The sequence below is a fragment of the Ictalurus furcatus genome, chromosome 15, assembly GCF_023375685.1.
Source record: "Ictalurus furcatus strain D&B chromosome 15, Billie_1.0, whole genome shotgun sequence".
In the NCBI taxonomy this organism is placed as follows: domain Eukaryota; kingdom Metazoa; phylum Chordata; class Actinopteri; order Siluriformes; family Ictaluridae; genus Ictalurus; species Ictalurus furcatus.
In genome coordinates, this window is record NC_071269.1 from 2,467,626 (window position 1) to 2,484,404 (window position 16,779).

Below are 16,779 nucleotides of genomic sequence, written 5' to 3' on the forward strand. Positions count from 1 at the left end.
CATAGTTAAAGACTCTTTTTTTTTTTTTTTCTTTGAAAGATCATGCATCCGGTGCTCCTTAATCTGCATTGTTTCCCCTTAGAGACACACAGATGAGCGCTCTAACCACCCAAGCTCCTTTTGTTTTTGTTTTTTTTTTTAAATTGTTCACTCAAATGTAAATGTTCAAAAATTTGGAATTTCCTAGCCTGTACTCCTAAGGGTACAAAACTGGTCTTGTTGTGTCCACTCACCTAGCTTAACATGAAAGACATTCTGACCTCTTGGGCTTATCTCGAGAGCTACGGGAACTGCGATGGGAGTGTAAAAGACTCCTACATCGCAGGAATTTCAAACCTGCCTCGCCGTTTAATAACGAAATAATGAATCATGCAAAATTCCCATATTTAAGACGGTGTTTCGGCAACGCTCAAAACGTTTTCAGCGCGACGTCGTTTGCGAGAATCCGGCGTGTGTGTGCTCTAGTGAGTCACTATGAGAAAGATAAGAACGGTCCTTGATCAGTCTTTGATTAACACTATGTGCAATCCCTCCTGCTCCTGACACCTAAAAGATACCCCGGAACAAAACGGTGATAAACAAGTCCCCGGTTTCACTTGTTAGCCTCTGGATGACCAGCCTTGATCACGAACAACATCCAGGTTTCAGGGCCAGCACCATATAGTGCTATTAGTCAAATCCACAGGTAAAACAAAGAGCCATTGAGACGGCAGCATTGCAGATTAATCAGTGATCGAAAACAGTGACATCCTGGAGGAATCTTATCACCAGGCACAGATAAGCTTGTACATCCCCACACAGGGCCCTGAACGTGTCACCAGGTCCAACACTATTCGGGTCTTTCCATTACGCATCATGCATTCTGCTTCCACTACAGACTTCCTGTTATTGAGCATCCCTACGCATAGGCTCACGGTGGTTAAACGAGCAAGACATCAAAACAAGCAGGGTTCTCCGGGTTCTCGGAAACTGAAACGGGAATAAAAACAAGCTTCCGCTACAAGTGACAAACAAGTACAGAGCACATCTACAACCAACTAACAGACATTATACCTTACCTCGCATTGTGTAGAGGGTTGTTGCGGATCGGGCAAGTTCTCAGGGACCATGTGGAGCAAGTCCCAGCTTCGCCAGGAAGACAGGCCACCGAAACGCACCATTAAACTCACCAGGGCCCAGATAAGGAGACTCCTCCAAGCCCCAAATACAACACAGCACGGATCCAAAACAACAACGTGTATAAACTAACGAATCTTCAGAATCCTGACCTGTATATGACTAACGCATGAACAAAAAAAACAAAACCAAAACAAAAACAGAGCACCACGGAGGAGGATTCTGAGGATCGTCTAGCCACTCTGACTCCGAGAGTGACACTGATGCTACAGAGCTTAGGGACGGCTGAGTACCTCCCACCTCTAGCCACTTTCAACACTTTATCTCACACACACGCGCATTTACATACAGTTCTGATGTCCTCAGAGCGCTCACACAGCAAATGCTGCGCCCTCCCTCCCCCTCTCGGGGCTGGAGAACAGCAGACCGTGCATAACTGCTTATCAAAAGAAAAAAGTCGTGTTAAAACAGCTAATGACGTGCAAACTCTCCGCTGAGGAATTCTTCCACTGGCGTTGTCTCTTTCAGAGGCAGAAACCAACGGACGCAAACGTGTGACTATTAAAATTAAAACCGCAAATCCTTAAACATAATGCGATAAATAACACCAGATTCCTGCTTTACTTTAACGAATCTCTGGATATAATCTAGAGAATGACCAGCTGTATCACCTGGATTAACAGTTTCACTTCATTTTTTTAATAATTATAATTTTAGTAATGTATTTGAATACACATTATTCATATATGGAGCTGAAATATTACCAGGATTTCACAGTAAATACAATATATTAAACAAAAAAAAAAATCTTTTTGTTTTGTTTTAGCAGAACAGTTAACAAGACGGGAAGATACGCGTCTCCCGTCTCCCCCCCCCCCGAGTTGTGTATTCTTGCTTGTCCCTATTGTCTCTTTACACAGGGGCTGATGGTCTGAAACTAATTGCATGATAATCGGGTTAGACTCGGTGCAAATCAAAGCGTCAAACGGCTCTGGGCGCTGGGGAAATGGGCTGCGAAGTGCGCTGGAAGGAACCGCACTGTGCAAGCAAGGTGAGAACTACCATTTCTTGCCTTCCTTTCATCCATAAAGCCGTCATGAAAAATCATGAGGCAAATCAATAAACACAGGACACGGCACGGCATGCATGCATGCAACGCTTAGAATTTAAACAAAACGAAACAAACCACACTTTTGTTGGAAAGTAGTCGTTAATAGCAGCAGTGCTACGGTTAGCACTGTTGAATTCTCGAACCTGATTGGTCAGGATGCGTCCAGGACGGCTCAGACAGGAGTTCTGGCTATAATTCAGCACGGGCTAATTCTAATACTCATTCCCAAGGACTTGTACTGTATGTCGGACATACTCGAAGGCAAATAAACGGTTGCGCTATTGAAAATTATTTCACAAATTTAAAAACGAATAAATAAATAAATAAATAAATAATTGATATGATGACGTTTTCTGCAAGTTGAACATTTTTCTAATAACGTTGTGCAGAAGGAGCTTCCGGTCTCAGCGTTTTGTATTAGTTTTCCACTTATAGGAAAGTCTTCAGGAAAGAGGAGTTTCTGGTTACTTGGTAACATGATGAATTTTTTCCCCCCAGAAATGTAATTACATAACTTAACTTCAAGTGAGAGAGAGAGAGAGAGAGAGAGAGGGGTGGGGGGGTGAAATAAAGGAATAAACCCCTTCGGTACATCCCGTTGTGAATTATTTACTTTGACACCGCAGTACGGATGAATGCTCAAATCTGATTGGTGTGCGTTGTTTTTGTAGAGCAGCACAGGACTGATTTTAAAAGGTGTTGCTTAACGAAGTAAAACGTATAACGGAATGACGTAGTGACATCGATTAAACGTTTACGGGACGAGCCTCGGTTGTAAGAGCTCTGTAACGGTCAGGGTGCTTTGCGAAGAGTTTAACAGTACGGGAAAGTCTCCACGGGAAAGAGGAGTTTACTCTTCTTGGTAAAATGGTTTCTAAAGCATACGTGGCTCCGGCTTACCTGACTTTGATTTCACAGAAAATGAAAACACACAGGTTCTCTTCCACAGAGAAGACGACATTAGAGGAGGTCCTGTCCGGGTTTCTTCTTCATTCTATCACTATTATACTATTTCCCCCCCCTCCCCCCGTCTTCACTCAGTCACGCTTGGCTTGAGCTGTAAAACTTTCAGACAATCTATTGCTAAAAAAAAAAAAAAGGTAAACGTTTCTACGAATAAAATTCTGTCCTGATATACACTTGACGGTTCAATCGATCTCCCTTCTCGTTACTTTATTGTCACTCGCGTTTCCGAACTGCACGGTTGTATTAAATTAGAAGACATACTATCGTCACAAACAATACGTTTGAATAATAACCGTGATTACAGACACTACAGGGGGGGAAATAAAATAATAAAAAATTATGATAAGGTGCCCTTGAAGGTTCGGCAGTCAGATTTATTTCTGGCTCGATAGCCTGAGGAGTTAGATGTCCAGATATTGGACTCATATATTCGTCGTAATGACAGCAGTCCTGCGCTCTAGTCCCCGAAAGGGCCGCCTCTGATCCTATCAGCCTCGCTGCTGTGTGACTTATCTCTCCATCAAACAGGTAGACAGTCCAGGCCAGATCAGCTTATACAACAGCGAGGTCGAATTCTAACCCTGTTTGGTCACAAGCTGTTATAATAGCAGCTCTGACCGTAGTGCCGGCTGAAAGGCAAATCACGGGTTTATATCAAAGAGCTCGTTCGAACACGTCGTCATTTCTATAGCAGCAGCCCATACAGGGACTTGTATGACGGACACTCCACATATCCTGATCCTTAATTTATGGAAGGAGTCTCAAAGTGCTAGGACATTTTCCCCATGGGAGAGTTCAGGGTAGAGGACTTTGCACTTTCTGATTCTTTACAGCATTGGCAAACTACCGTGGTATAAAAGGAGTAAAACACTTCAGGATGTGCTGTTACAGGAAAATAACCCCCTTTGGAGAGGTAATGGCAACCCTATCGTTGATTAATTCCCTACGCACGCAGATCTCAAGAAGGTTTCAGGACTTAAAAGATCTAGGCTTTAATGAATAAATTAAAGACTGTGTTCTAAACATTCATTTGAAGGAACCTGAGGATCTTCCATACTGTAGGTGCTTTTACATCGATAAATACCTCCGGATGTGGAAGCTTTCCAGATACTCACACAGCTGACTGGGCCTTAAAAACGAGGTCAAGCGCAGTTAAGTGCAAACACTCAGGAGCAGGATCAAAGAACACGGAGCATCGGACATGAACACGGATTTCACCGAAAAGCCGCTCTTGTGAGACATTTGTCCTTTAAACGTTCTGAAAGAGAGAAAACCAGGCGCACATCAAACGCTAACCGTAAAGGTCGTCGCAACAGACACAGGAAATTAGAGCTCGAGGAGGGGTTGCTGGGTCATTAGCGCCCCCGGTGCTCCATGGGGTGGAGGGTTTGTTCTAAAAGGTCGGGCTTTGGTGAGGGGTCATGGCGCAGTGGGGAAGACGCCACGCATGGATCAAATACAGTCATATTGTATCTGAGAACCACCAAGAGCCATCATAAACATTCTGGAGGAGCAGAATACTGACCAGGCCCTGTACTGATGCGGGGACGAGTGGAGTTCCGTTTCGGAACTTCTGTAGAGCAATGCCTATCGATATAAAAAAATAAATAAAACTGAACTCAAGTGCACGGTCAAATTCAGAGGCTCTAAGCATGCCTTCAAGGTCAACGCGGATGAAGAACAGGTTCCTATAAACTGGTTGATATGGCAAGCTGTCAAATTCCAGTTCCATGTATTTGGGGAAGTCTAGCTATGCCGAAATCGGAAAGTCCAAACAGGAAAGTAGTTTTTGAATCATCGTGAAAAAAGGCTTTACGACACAATAATTACGCTGATTGTGAAATGTTATGACGGCGATTCCTGAGAATAATCTGTTCAGGTATTTTTTATTTTTTAATCCTTGGATAATAGTATAGTATGTATTTATAATAAAGTTGTATATGAAAGGTTTTTTGTACTTTTCATATACTAAATTTGTCTGTGGAGTAATTCATTTGGATTTTTTTGGTTTTGGGGAAAGAGTCCCCATGGGAAACAATGTAAGTCAACATACCCCTTATACAACGTTTCATATTAGGGAAAACATATCGCATATTTCTCTGAAAACGTTGCTGTTTTGCTAGAATAACATTTAAAAATCCAGCGTGTTCAAATTTTCCACGCATCCTTCCGAAGAGGTGCGCTTAACCCCCATTATCTACTTGCTGCATCGACTTTTAATAAAACTCCCCCGTATACACATACGATATAACGTACTATTATACTACTTTTATTTAACCTTTATTTAGGAAAGTCCCGTTGAGATACAAGCTCTCTTCTTCCATGGGAATCCTGGTCTTATAATATTGATCCATACAATATACTTTATATTCCCTTAGCGACTAGAGACACCCACAGAGTATTATTTGCATACAGTGGTGGGATTATATTCAGAATAGCACCAAGGAACAAAGTGAAATCTCTTCCAGGAAGAAAAAAAAAAAAAAAAAAAGAAGGGAGGAGGAAGGTGGAGTGGTGGAAATTGGCACGGGTTACTGTAATGCAAATGCTTGATGTTTTGTCGTCAGGAAAATGCGCAAACGCAATCCCGAGCGTTGCCTACAGCACAGCATGGGGGCGAAAGTAATTATCCAAATTAATTATCTTCACTGTTTAAATCGGGTAAAGGAATGGAGGTCAGTTTCAGGGCAAGTGCAGCAAAGCTGAAATCAGGCCAATACCCCAAACCGCATGTTTTAAAAAGGCCCAATGCTAGCTCTACAGCGCACACTAGTGGCCAAAAATGTGACCATACTTTTCACTAATGTGTACTTCCTGACATGCTTGCCTAACCACTAATACACTATTTTAAATTATTATTATTATTCTTCATCAAAGCCTGAAGGTTATAACTATTAGTGAACTAGCTAAATACTTTTCTTTTTATTGAATGTGAGCCCCTTCTCAGAAACTAAACTTTCTAATAAATCTCCTTTCAATAATTGAGATGAAGTGTTCGGTGAGGTTTTCTTGTTAAAGACCAACACTGTAGAGGCTTTTGAAAAAAAAGCAGACTTTTGAACCTGTAAGAGGTACAACTTTAGGGATGGAACACGTGCGTACTTGCCTTTTCCTCTCGCCGAGAGCACAGTCTGAGCAAAGACTAAACACGCACGTCTTTATGGACTACTGAAGAACTCTCGTCACAAGGTTTTGTTGCCAAGCTTAACGAATAAACCTCAATCAAACGCTACACACGCTACAAACGCTTGTAAGATTTGATGCCAACAGACCAACTTGCCTGGTACAAGAATTCCTTTTCTCTGTGAACACACATCTATATCTCCCATATACATCCAACATCTAAGGTAACCCTTTCATGTGAAAGGTATAATAATTAATTATATATATATATATATATATAATCTGCCTCACACAGACCAGTCCGTCATGTCACTAACTATAAACGAAAGATCCGAAGAAATTCAAGTTTCGTGTAGATGCCGAGTGATAAGTACAAGTGATGAGGAACAGGAAGGCCTTAACACAAGCCAAAAACTTGACAGAGATTCAAATCAATACCTAAATAGCTGCAAAGTATGAAGCCTGAAAACCCTAACGGCTGAACAGCCAGAGAAGGATTGCACAACGGTGCCCACCAGCAAAAACCTTTCCCGAGAAGGGAAAACATTCGTCATTGTGTCTATGGTCTCAGTTTCACAGAACTCGAGCACTTCCTGCTGAAAGAGAAAAATGAAAGTGTCTGTAGCTTCTCGTCCGAGCTGCTGACATCAGAGACCTTTCGAAATCAGACCTCGGTAGGAAGGAGGCTGGGTCGGCCTGAGAAAGAAGCTAACGAGCACAGAACGTGCTACATACTAAGACGAAGGGGCTGCGTAGACTAGTCGATCAAGACGTTCGCGAGTTGTTGCTGTGGGGTGGGGTCTACTAGTGGCGGGAAAACATAGCAGCTAGACAAACGCAGGGTGAAACCATTTCAAACCAGTCTTGAAGCCAGTTATACAGTCATCTTGTTTTTGCTTTAAATGGTACATGATCACTTCCATATATCAGCTTAGTCAAATGCATGGGACTGTTTGGCTTTTCGTTCCACTCACGCCGGCTCCCAAAAAACAAAAAACTAAGAAAAAGCACGCAGTTATGATTCTCGTTCCTTAAAGTGAATTAAAGTCGTTAAAGCATCGTTTTCGGATGCTGCCGAGCTCAGACTCGGACGTGGAGCTACAACTCCCGGGTCATCGTCAGCCATTATACCGGACACTGCTGTAGACACAGCGTGGACGGAGGGTCCAAGGAAGGTCAGACAAGACTCTGAGGCTTTGCTGATGGACGTGAGATTCCATGCTGCGCACCCTCAGTCCCTGAATCGAATATTTCAGCAGAGCTGCCGTACATCCGGCTCAAGCTTGGCACACGAGTGCATTTTAAGAAAGAAAAAAAAACCCTCTTATTTACACACCAATAAATAGAGAAACAAAATAAAGTGCACTGTTACTAAAGTGTCTTATTTTTTCTTTTTTTAAAATAAAAGCTTTGATGAAGTAAACAGATTACGTGACTCAGCGAGTTTGTCTCCATTTCTTTGTGCCAAGCTCTTTTTAAACTACATATCAGGCATTTATGGAACACATGTAATTTGTGAATTAATGGCGATGTTATGTTAAATAAAGTTTAATTAAAGCAAAGCGAGTATACTTTACCTGTGCACCGTTGTCTCTCCTTAGATACAGTGCTGCGATGGCGGTTCCGTAAGCGATCCTCAAAACGACCATAAGATGGCGCCATTTATCGGTGGAGCCGATATTACAAAATCCGATTACGGAAAAATGCTTAAATATCGGGGAAACCGATTATCGGTCGATCTCTATTGAAAAGACGGAGTTTTTTTTTTTGTATCACTCGTAATAATTCATAGCTGTGCAACCACTAGTACATACATTGTGGGTGTGACAAGGAAACGACGCTAGGTTAAGAGTTTCTGTGTACATTACAGCAGTAACAGTGTAGCGACATAAGCGGAATAAAAAAAGGAATTTGGAATTTTTTTGCATACTTTTCAACAGGGCTAGATCACATGCAGAGTAGCTATCTATTATTATACGCAATATCCGTAGATATTATTCACAATTCTCTGAGGTCTGTGCCGATCTTGATACGACTACATTCTTACAACGCAGAGATAATGCAAGAGATACTGACCAATATGTCCACGCTATCTCGGCGGGGAGGTGGGTCATGTTCAGTCTTGTCAGGGGAAGGGTTGAGGATGTAGGGACTACCCCCAGCTGAAATGTTCATATTGGGCATCGTGAGAGACTCCTTCACTTCCTTCTCCACCTTCAGCTCATCGCCAGGACGAGCTACAACATGCATGCCCATACCAACACATACAGACAAAGAGAGAGAGAGAGAGAGAGAGAGAGAGAGAGAGAAAGATCAAATGAATACATTCTATTCAGTTCAATCAATAGCAGTGCAGTCAATACTAAGTACTCAATGACATCAAATGAATAAGTAATACTTTCACATCGATAAGTAATACGTCTGACGGTCTGTAATCCTCATTGTACTCAGAGCAGTACAAATCTCTGACTCAATTATTCGCTGCCGTTCCGATTATCACATGATTACACCAAGAAATATCGGGACCAAAGACTTGCAGAACACGTCCAGGGCATTACACTGAAACGCTTGCCAAAAAATAAATAAATAAATAAATAAAAATTTTACATTCCTAATCAATCAGTTGCAATCAGAATTATTCAACCCCCATTACAAATCAGGTTTACTTCCTCATGAGCAATGCCCTCCAGTTCAGTAATATTCTCGGGTTTGCGTGCCGCGTCCGCCTCCTTCAAACCGCCTTGTGTTCGTTGCACACCCGCACGAAATAATGCAAAATAAGCCTGAACTGCAAAAGGGGGTTGAATAATTTTGATTGCAACTTCATGCTAGATGATTAAGGATGTGCCGATTGGTGGGGGTTTTGTAAAGACATGCAACACTTGCATGAACCGAGCTCTCTGGAGGCGTGAAGACTGCGTGAGTAATCATCGCGTGAGTAAATCGACACCGATTCGAAATCTACACCCTTGCCATGACTGGCCCGAAAAATCTGGATTCTACAAGGAACTTGTTGGAAACCGTTCATACGGGCCGAGGTTTGACACGCTTTAAATCAGAAGGGATTACCACCTTCACTGATCTGAGCACCAGACTCAAGTTTAAACCTTACCTTTAACTTTAATGTAGTGTCCTCCGAAAGGGTAGGCCTCAAAGCTGAGTGACAAGGGGGTGTTGGACTGGTCCAGGAACAAGTCGACTCGAGAAAGCTCAATCCCCTTACGCTCAAAAACAGGGCCCAGGACCTCTCTGCGTATACAGATGGGCAAAAGCAACCGAAATTAGCAACAATAGTCAGCAGAAAGAACATTTTTAAACGCTTGGATGGTGCAGAATCGCACCATATTGTATTTGTCCTAATATTGACATGGTCACCGAAATTGATAGACTAATAATGATTAAACGAGGGAAAATAACGTATTCAGTATATATGTTTTTGTCACTTATCATACTTCCACTGTATATCCACACAACGCCTTATGACTTATAAAAGATGCCACAAGATTTCACGCGACAAATGACGAATCGTGGCGAAGGTGAAACAAAAAGCCACGGCAAAGACCTTTAAAAACATCCCTGTCAGTACAACTGGTTCAATAATACGCGGGTAGGAAGTTCACGGAACCACGACCACGGATCGTCCACGGACAGGCAAGATTTTACGACGTGCTCTCGGACTAAAGGATAAAGAAGGGAAGAGAGAAGAAACTTGAAAAGCAGCACGAACGACAGTTACGCAGAGAACAAACAGAAAAGAACCGCAACACAATTATCTCCCTTCTTACAAAAAAAAAAAAAAAAAAAAAAAAAGACGACGCGCAAAGATGCGAGGTCTAAAAAAGGATTTATAAGAATCTCGTCATGTTTGGAGAAAGAAGGGGATTAAATCTCAGCAGCCGTGAAACCGAAACCGTGGAGAAGACAGATTAGGACAACAAGCCCAGATATACAGACAAAATAACTCTAGAATTAGGCCGTGCATGTCGTAGCCAATCAGGAACGACCACTGAAAGGTTTTGGAGGATGTTGAAATCGAGAGTGTATTGCAGGGACCCTTGTGACCTTGAGGAATTGAAGATGATTTGTCAAGAGGAGCGGAACCACAATGCTTAAATAAATAAATAAATAAATAAATAAATAAATAAATAAACGCCTCGAAGCTGTAAGTGCCAGCAACAGCTTTACAACAAAGTACTAAGGTCGGTGATTTGTGGTGTCCGTATACTTTCCCCCATCGATTTTGCGTTTTCAAACATATTTGTTTATGATTATGAATGCATAGCCTTTTTTTTTTTTTTTGTTCAAGCACAAAATGTGAAGAAAAAAAAAAAAAAAAGACGACAGCGTCTTTCGTATATTTTGCATATCACATAACAAAAATAGAAGTGTCTGAGTACTTTTTTCCTCTCACTGTACAAGTGAATAAAAAAAAAAAGCAGCATCTGTATACCTAACAGGTGACTTATCGGCCAGACGGGTGGGTTACGGTATAGACGGTGCTCTTTAGGAGACGATTACTCGGTGGACGGCGCTAGGTCCGGAACGTTCCGACCTGACTCACCTCAACGTCTTCTTTTTCAGGGCGGGAACGATCTCAGTGTCTACGTCAACGCTCAGGTCAAATTTGAGAGTGAAGCACTCCTTGGTGGGGTCCTGCAGGGGGGGGGGGAGGGAGGGGAAGGGGGTGCATTCACAAAACACAACAGGTGAATCATTCCAGGCTCATTAAGACATAAGCTGCAGAACTGTCATCATCAGTCTAAAGACGAGTCCAAGTCGCTAATTAAAGCGCCACATCCTGCGCTGGAGATGACTCGGAGACGTCTGTAATTTCCTGTGTTATTACAACGCCGAGTGGTCCACTGGTGATGGAGCTCAGCGGACCTCAGTGGGGAAACCCACAAATATGGTGGCTAGCGATGGACAGTTTTGCAATATACATGAGCCACGTTAAACCAGACACAGCTGGAATCGCTCTGGTGTAAACACATGATGACAAAGCGCAGCAGGAACACTCTGACTAAACCCGGATCGAGTCCATGACTGAAAAGGATTTTTAACGGCGGCTCGACGGTCACTTTCATTTCAGCCAAGAACGAGGCTTAATCCATACATAAGCGTCTAATTTAACCACTCTCCAGTTTCATCACAGCAGCGCGTCCCGGACCGGAGATTACGCAACATTAGCGGTTCGATCACGCCGGCATAAATCATTCAAAACGAAGCACTTTATTAAGCCGTGTACTTCTTTATTTATTTATTTTTCCATTTTATTTTAAATTATGCTTGAATGCTTCACGCAGGTTCCGGTTCATTAGCTAGCTAAATCGTGTGCTGTGGCTGAAACGTCGGCATTTTTTTTTGAAAGGCCGTAAAAGCGGAGAGAAGTATGGCAAGTTTCTCGAAGAGACGTTCGGAAACTGGCCCGAGATTCGGACTACTGTTTAGACTGTCGGAAAGGAGAGAAAGAAAGGACAAAGGAAGAAGAGAAAAGTCGAGGACACTTGAAAGGAAAGGAAGACACCAGAAAGAAGGGAAGAATGAGAAGGAAGAGAAAAGGGAGGGGAAAAAAAAGGAATAGAAGACATGGGGTAAGGAACAAAGAAAGGAAAGGAAGAGAAAGGAAAAAGAAGAGAATGGAAAGAAGCGTAGAAAGGAAAGGAAGAATAAAGCATCGTAGAATAGTGAGGAAAAAAAGAAAGACAAAATGCAAAGGAAGGTAGAATAAAGAACAGTAAGAGAAAAGGAAGAAATGTCAAAAGGAAAAGATCACAGGAAGAAAAGGTAGAATTGAAGGATAGGAAGGAAGAGAAAGGAAAGGAAGATGAATGACCGGAAAGGAAGAAGAGAAAAGCAAATGAATGAATGATAAAGACTTGTAGAATAGTTAGTTGTAGAAAAGCTAAGAAAGGAAAGGAAAGAAAGAATGAGGGGGAAAAAAAAAGGAAAAGAAAGGAAGAGGAAGGCAAAGGAAGGTGGAATAAAGAATAGTAGAACAGCAAGAAAAAAAAAAAGGAAGAAAGGAAAGAAAGAGTAAGAAAAACAAAGGAAGAAAAGTCCAAAGGAAAAGAAGACCCCGGAAAGGAAGATAAAGAATCGAAGGATCGGAGAGGAAAGAAAGACGAAGGACGTGTAGAAAGGAATTTAGGAGAAAGGAAAGAAATGAGGTAAGAAAGGGAAGAGAAATGTAAATGACCGAACGGAACGGAAGAGAACAAAAAGAAAGGTAGAATGGAGTAAGAAAGGAAAGGAAGTTAGTTAGAAATGTAATAATAATCAAAACGTGAAGGTAGAATAATGTCAAATGATTTGCACAGCTGTTGTCAAATCGAATGTAAATATAGAACAGCAATAACCGCAGTGATCATTTCACAGAGCAACTCCAGACAGTTAAGCTGGAGGTGATTAAAAAAATAAATAATTTTTTTTTTTTAAAAAAAAAAAGCTCGGGAATATCGGAACAAGAGGAACTATTTTCTGTCCCAGTGTTCCTGTAATACCCATAATGCCCAGCAGGAGGACACAACACTTACCTCAGTGTAACGTCTCCGGGGCTTCTTCCTTATCTTTATCGGTCCTACCTTACGCTCCCTAACACACACACACACACACACACACACACACACACACACAATCAGTACAATCTAACCATGAAAAAAAGCACAATGAGTATGCAGTTTGTGAAGCTATGTAATATATTTAGATTTAATACAAATCATTTGGAAGTCATTTCCAGGAGGATGACAGACGAATGTAACCCGGATGTTCCGGTACGTTCTCGCTCATAATCTAATGCAGACTGACCCTTTCTCTGTGCTGCCCTCCTCCTCCTCGTCCAGGTCAGAAGGAGGGCTGGTGCGTGTGGGGCAGGAGCGAGTAGACACATTCCGGGCCAGGATGGAACCTGTAGAAACACACGTCGGCTTGTCTTAGTGTGTGTGTGTGTGTGTGTGTGTGTGTGTGTGTGTGTGTGAGTGAGAAGACGGACAGGCTGTTTTGCTAACAGTAGCAGTGCTGATCACTCCTAGTTTGAAGGAACTTTGCTGAGGATAATCAATTTTCCTGCTTTACAGACGGACCTCGTCATCACGGCATCGTTTAAACTTCTCATTCAGACAGCAGGTGATTATTTTCAGCAGCAGACATTACTGGAAATTGTTTAGTTGCGCAATATTTATACATTTCACGGTCTTACTAATTTTATTTGATAGTAAAATCAAGCTTATAAATACAAGCTGCTCTATTTCAGCTGGCGTGAATTATTTATGAGCGCGCGTGCGTGCGTGCGTGCGCTTCGGTCATACGTACTCTGTGTCTGCAGGTCAAAGCGAGGGTGACGGTCAAAGTGCATGCTGTCAGTCTCGTCAGAGTGGCAGCGGGAGTCGCATGACTCGCACAGTTGAAGAGGACTCTTATTATTCAGATCCTGGCAGTCGGGATGATGGCACACCTGAACACAAACACATAAAGGAATTATATTTAAAGACTCTAGAGGAGAGGTCAGTAGAATCTGCAGTGGGGGAAGGGGGGGGGGGTGAGAAAAAGTATCTGAAGTATGACAGTTTCAGCTACGAGATGCTCTGATCATGTGATGTTCTGTCCTCACGTCCCATGTAAAGGGTATCACTCGAGTCTAGCTATGTTTATCTACGAGGCGACTGCTAGCAGAAGAGTTAGAGGACAGCTTTGTGCTGAGCTACAGCATTAAGGAGTGCACCGTGAAGCAAAAAGTAAATAAAATCAAATATTAAGAGTCAGTTACTCCCGTGAATGCATCGAGAAACAAATCGATTAATCATCATAAACGTGAACAATAAAGATCATTTCGCGAATTTTTGTTCCATTGCTCAATAATAAACTGTGAAACAACTTCAACGATAGGACGCGTGGAACAACTTAACATTTCTCTTGTTACTCTACTAACTTTCTCCTCTAGGGCTGATCTCTAAAGAATTCGATTCTTCAAGGAACTGATTTGAAAGAACGGCACGTCCACCCCTCTCTACCCCTTTATCTGAACTGTACTAAAAATCACAGACGTGCAGGATCGTTACTCTCAACAAGCCAAAATTAAACAGGAAAGAAAACCTAGTAAAAAAAATTAAATGATGAATATTTAAATTATGAAATTGCTACATATATTTTACTACATCGGATAAATAAATAAATAAATGAATTAATTAATAAATAAAGCTGCTTGAATGAAATGCAGTACTGGGCTATAAAACGTCGTCTGTTTTAGTACTGTCAATTTCATTTTCAGTAGCTTTCGCATTTGTTCGTAGAGAACATTTTTGGTTAAAATTCTGAGTCTGTTTTTATTTATTTTTTTTTTAATTGCCCCTGTTCCTGTTCTTTAAAACTGCCTCATCCTGAAAACAGCTTTGCACACAGTGCAGAGTCAGTGTTGCTGCCCCTAGTGGCTTCACCATGGTATTACATTCTACGTAGGAATGGAACCACTAGTCGACTAACAATTATTAAAAAAATATATATATATATATATATATATATAATTTTTTTTTCCCAAAAATTTTTTTTTACAAAAATCAGCTTTTCCAGGTGGCCGGGCAACTGTTTTATCCACCCCCGAGTAGGTTTACTCCATCCATAATTTCCCACTAGTGTACTCCCTGCTGCTATACAGAGCTAACCACTTACACTACGCCATTTTAAGATCCGACTTATGCCAAACCTGCAAACAAAACAGAAGCATCAGAAACTCGTGACACCCTGATATCTCTGGGAAAGGTGCAGCAGGCAAAGCTGCGCACTGAGCATCGCGCTCTGTCATTTACCACATAAGCCTGAGGGCTGAATGGTACGATGAGTCAAAGCTTTTCACTCGAACTGGAGGATCATGTAAATACATGAGCAAAGCAGCATAACAATGTGATTTATTTCAGGCCGACTTGGTTTACTAAGCACACAATCATTCATATACCCAGTACCACACATTTTAAGGTCACAGGAGAAGTTTCACTCCTGAACACGTTGAAATGTAGACCGCGTCAGTTCTTCTTCAATCTAAGCGTGCCACTCCTCTAATTACCTTCCAGCACACCGTTACTCAACGATTGCTCAAATCTTCCATGAATATCTAGTAGGGACAAGCAGCTCCACCTAGACTCGCCCCATCCCATCTCCTCTCAGACACATCTGATCACTTTCCACGCAAACCAGTGAGTACGGTTTGCCTGTGCTACAAGGGTGGACAAATCGGTAGCCCACGTACCTGGGACACGCAGACTTCGTGTCCGGGCCGTTTGCTTTTTGCCTGGTTGAATAGTTTTTCGACTAACTGACAGATTATCTTTTCACAAATCAGTATCAATGCATGTAAATCTTGATCTCAGGATCGTGGGTCTGAGCCCCATGCTGGGTGCCGACTCCAGCCACTGGGGTTACAGAGGCCAGTACACTCCCAGTGCCAGTCCCAAGCCCGGATATATGGGGAGGGTTGCGTCAGGAAGGGCGTCCGGCATAAAACCTGTGCCAAATCAATACGCGGACAATGGAAGGTGATCCGCTGTGGCATCCCCTAACAGGAGCAGCCAAAAGAACAACAACTAGCTAACTTCCTAACTAGCCTGGAATACTATATTACTGCATAACGTCAGCCAGCACTTTGCGTCGTCAGTTAGGGTTTCTGCCAGACTAAAACACGGGGCAGGGCAGCACATTGAAGCTTTTACTTGCCTGGTGGGCTAAATAAATGTCTACCACACGGGAGCAGGTAACACCATGCTCCCTGATGCTTGCTCCAACACAAACTACAGAGCCAAAGACACCACACGACGCCCATATAATATACATTCCCTCAAAGAGGACGCTTTATGCTCGACTCCCTCAAGTCAGGATTTCCAAAAAGACATCCAAAAACGGTCTAATCCGAGGAACTAAATCATGAGTCCGGCTCGGTCAAACCCACCTGACAGGGTGGTGAAGATTACCACAAAATCTTCCAGTCTTTCTCCAAGTCCACTCCAGCTCCAAAGAGTGGCCACGGTTCCAAAATGGTGTTTAAGCGGCTCCAAGTTTAAAAAAAGGAAAAAAAGGGGGCCTTGTTGTCAGTACTAGGCGTGTTTGAGAGTTTGTTGAAGAACCGTGTGAGCAGCCGTAATAAAAGGTTTAGCTGCATGACCGTGTACTCGTCGTAGCTTGTCTCCGTAACCGTGCATGTACCTGCATGAGGATATGAAGTTGGTTTCATCAAAAGAGTACAGTATTTTCCACCCGAGTGTTGATCGAATCACAAAACGTTCCGAGTTGTATTTTACAATCCTCTTTCCCTTTGTGTACACGACGATCAAACGGTTCAGAACTCTACAACCGAAAGCATGTGGCAGTACACAAATGAAAAGTGGACCTGGCTTTAGGTTCCCACAACCTCAGAAGCAGAAAATACAGTCCATATTTAGGCAATAACAAGCGTTTGGAAAAGGTAACCAACATGGCAAAGG

General features: G+C 42.3%; 1 protein-coding gene and 1 long non-coding RNA gene across 5 annotated transcripts in view; one reads left to right on the top strand and one right to left on the bottom strand.

Annotated features, from left to right (window-relative positions):
- plekhg5b (pleckstrin homology domain containing, family G (with RhoGef domain) member 5b) overlaps window positions 1-16,779 on the bottom strand; it is a 75,499-nt gene that overhangs the window by 12,966 nt on the left and 45,754 nt on the right. For all 4 annotated transcript variants that reach the window (XM_053642660.1, XM_053642663.1, XM_053642664.1 and 1 more), the window contains 6 exons: window positions 13,625-13,766; window positions 13,121-13,220; window positions 12,850-12,907; window positions 10,878-10,969; window positions 9,429-9,565; window positions 8,393-8,553 (listed from right to left, as the gene is read on the bottom strand). In XM_053642660.1, the coding sequence (XP_053498635.1) occupies window positions 8,393-8,553; window positions 9,429-9,565; window positions 10,878-10,969; window positions 12,850-12,907; window positions 13,121-13,220; window positions 13,625-13,766 (690 nt within the window). The remainder of the gene's footprint in view (window positions 1-8,392; window positions 8,554-9,428; window positions 9,566-10,877; window positions 10,970-12,849; window positions 12,908-13,120; window positions 13,221-13,624; window positions 13,767-16,779) is intronic.
- LOC128618944 (uncharacterized) lies at window positions 12,368-14,051 on the top strand. The gene is made up of 3 exons (XR_008387847.1): window positions 12,368-12,483; window positions 13,390-13,438; window positions 13,638-14,051. It is a non-coding gene; the product is annotated as an uncharacterized LOC128618944 (long non-coding RNA).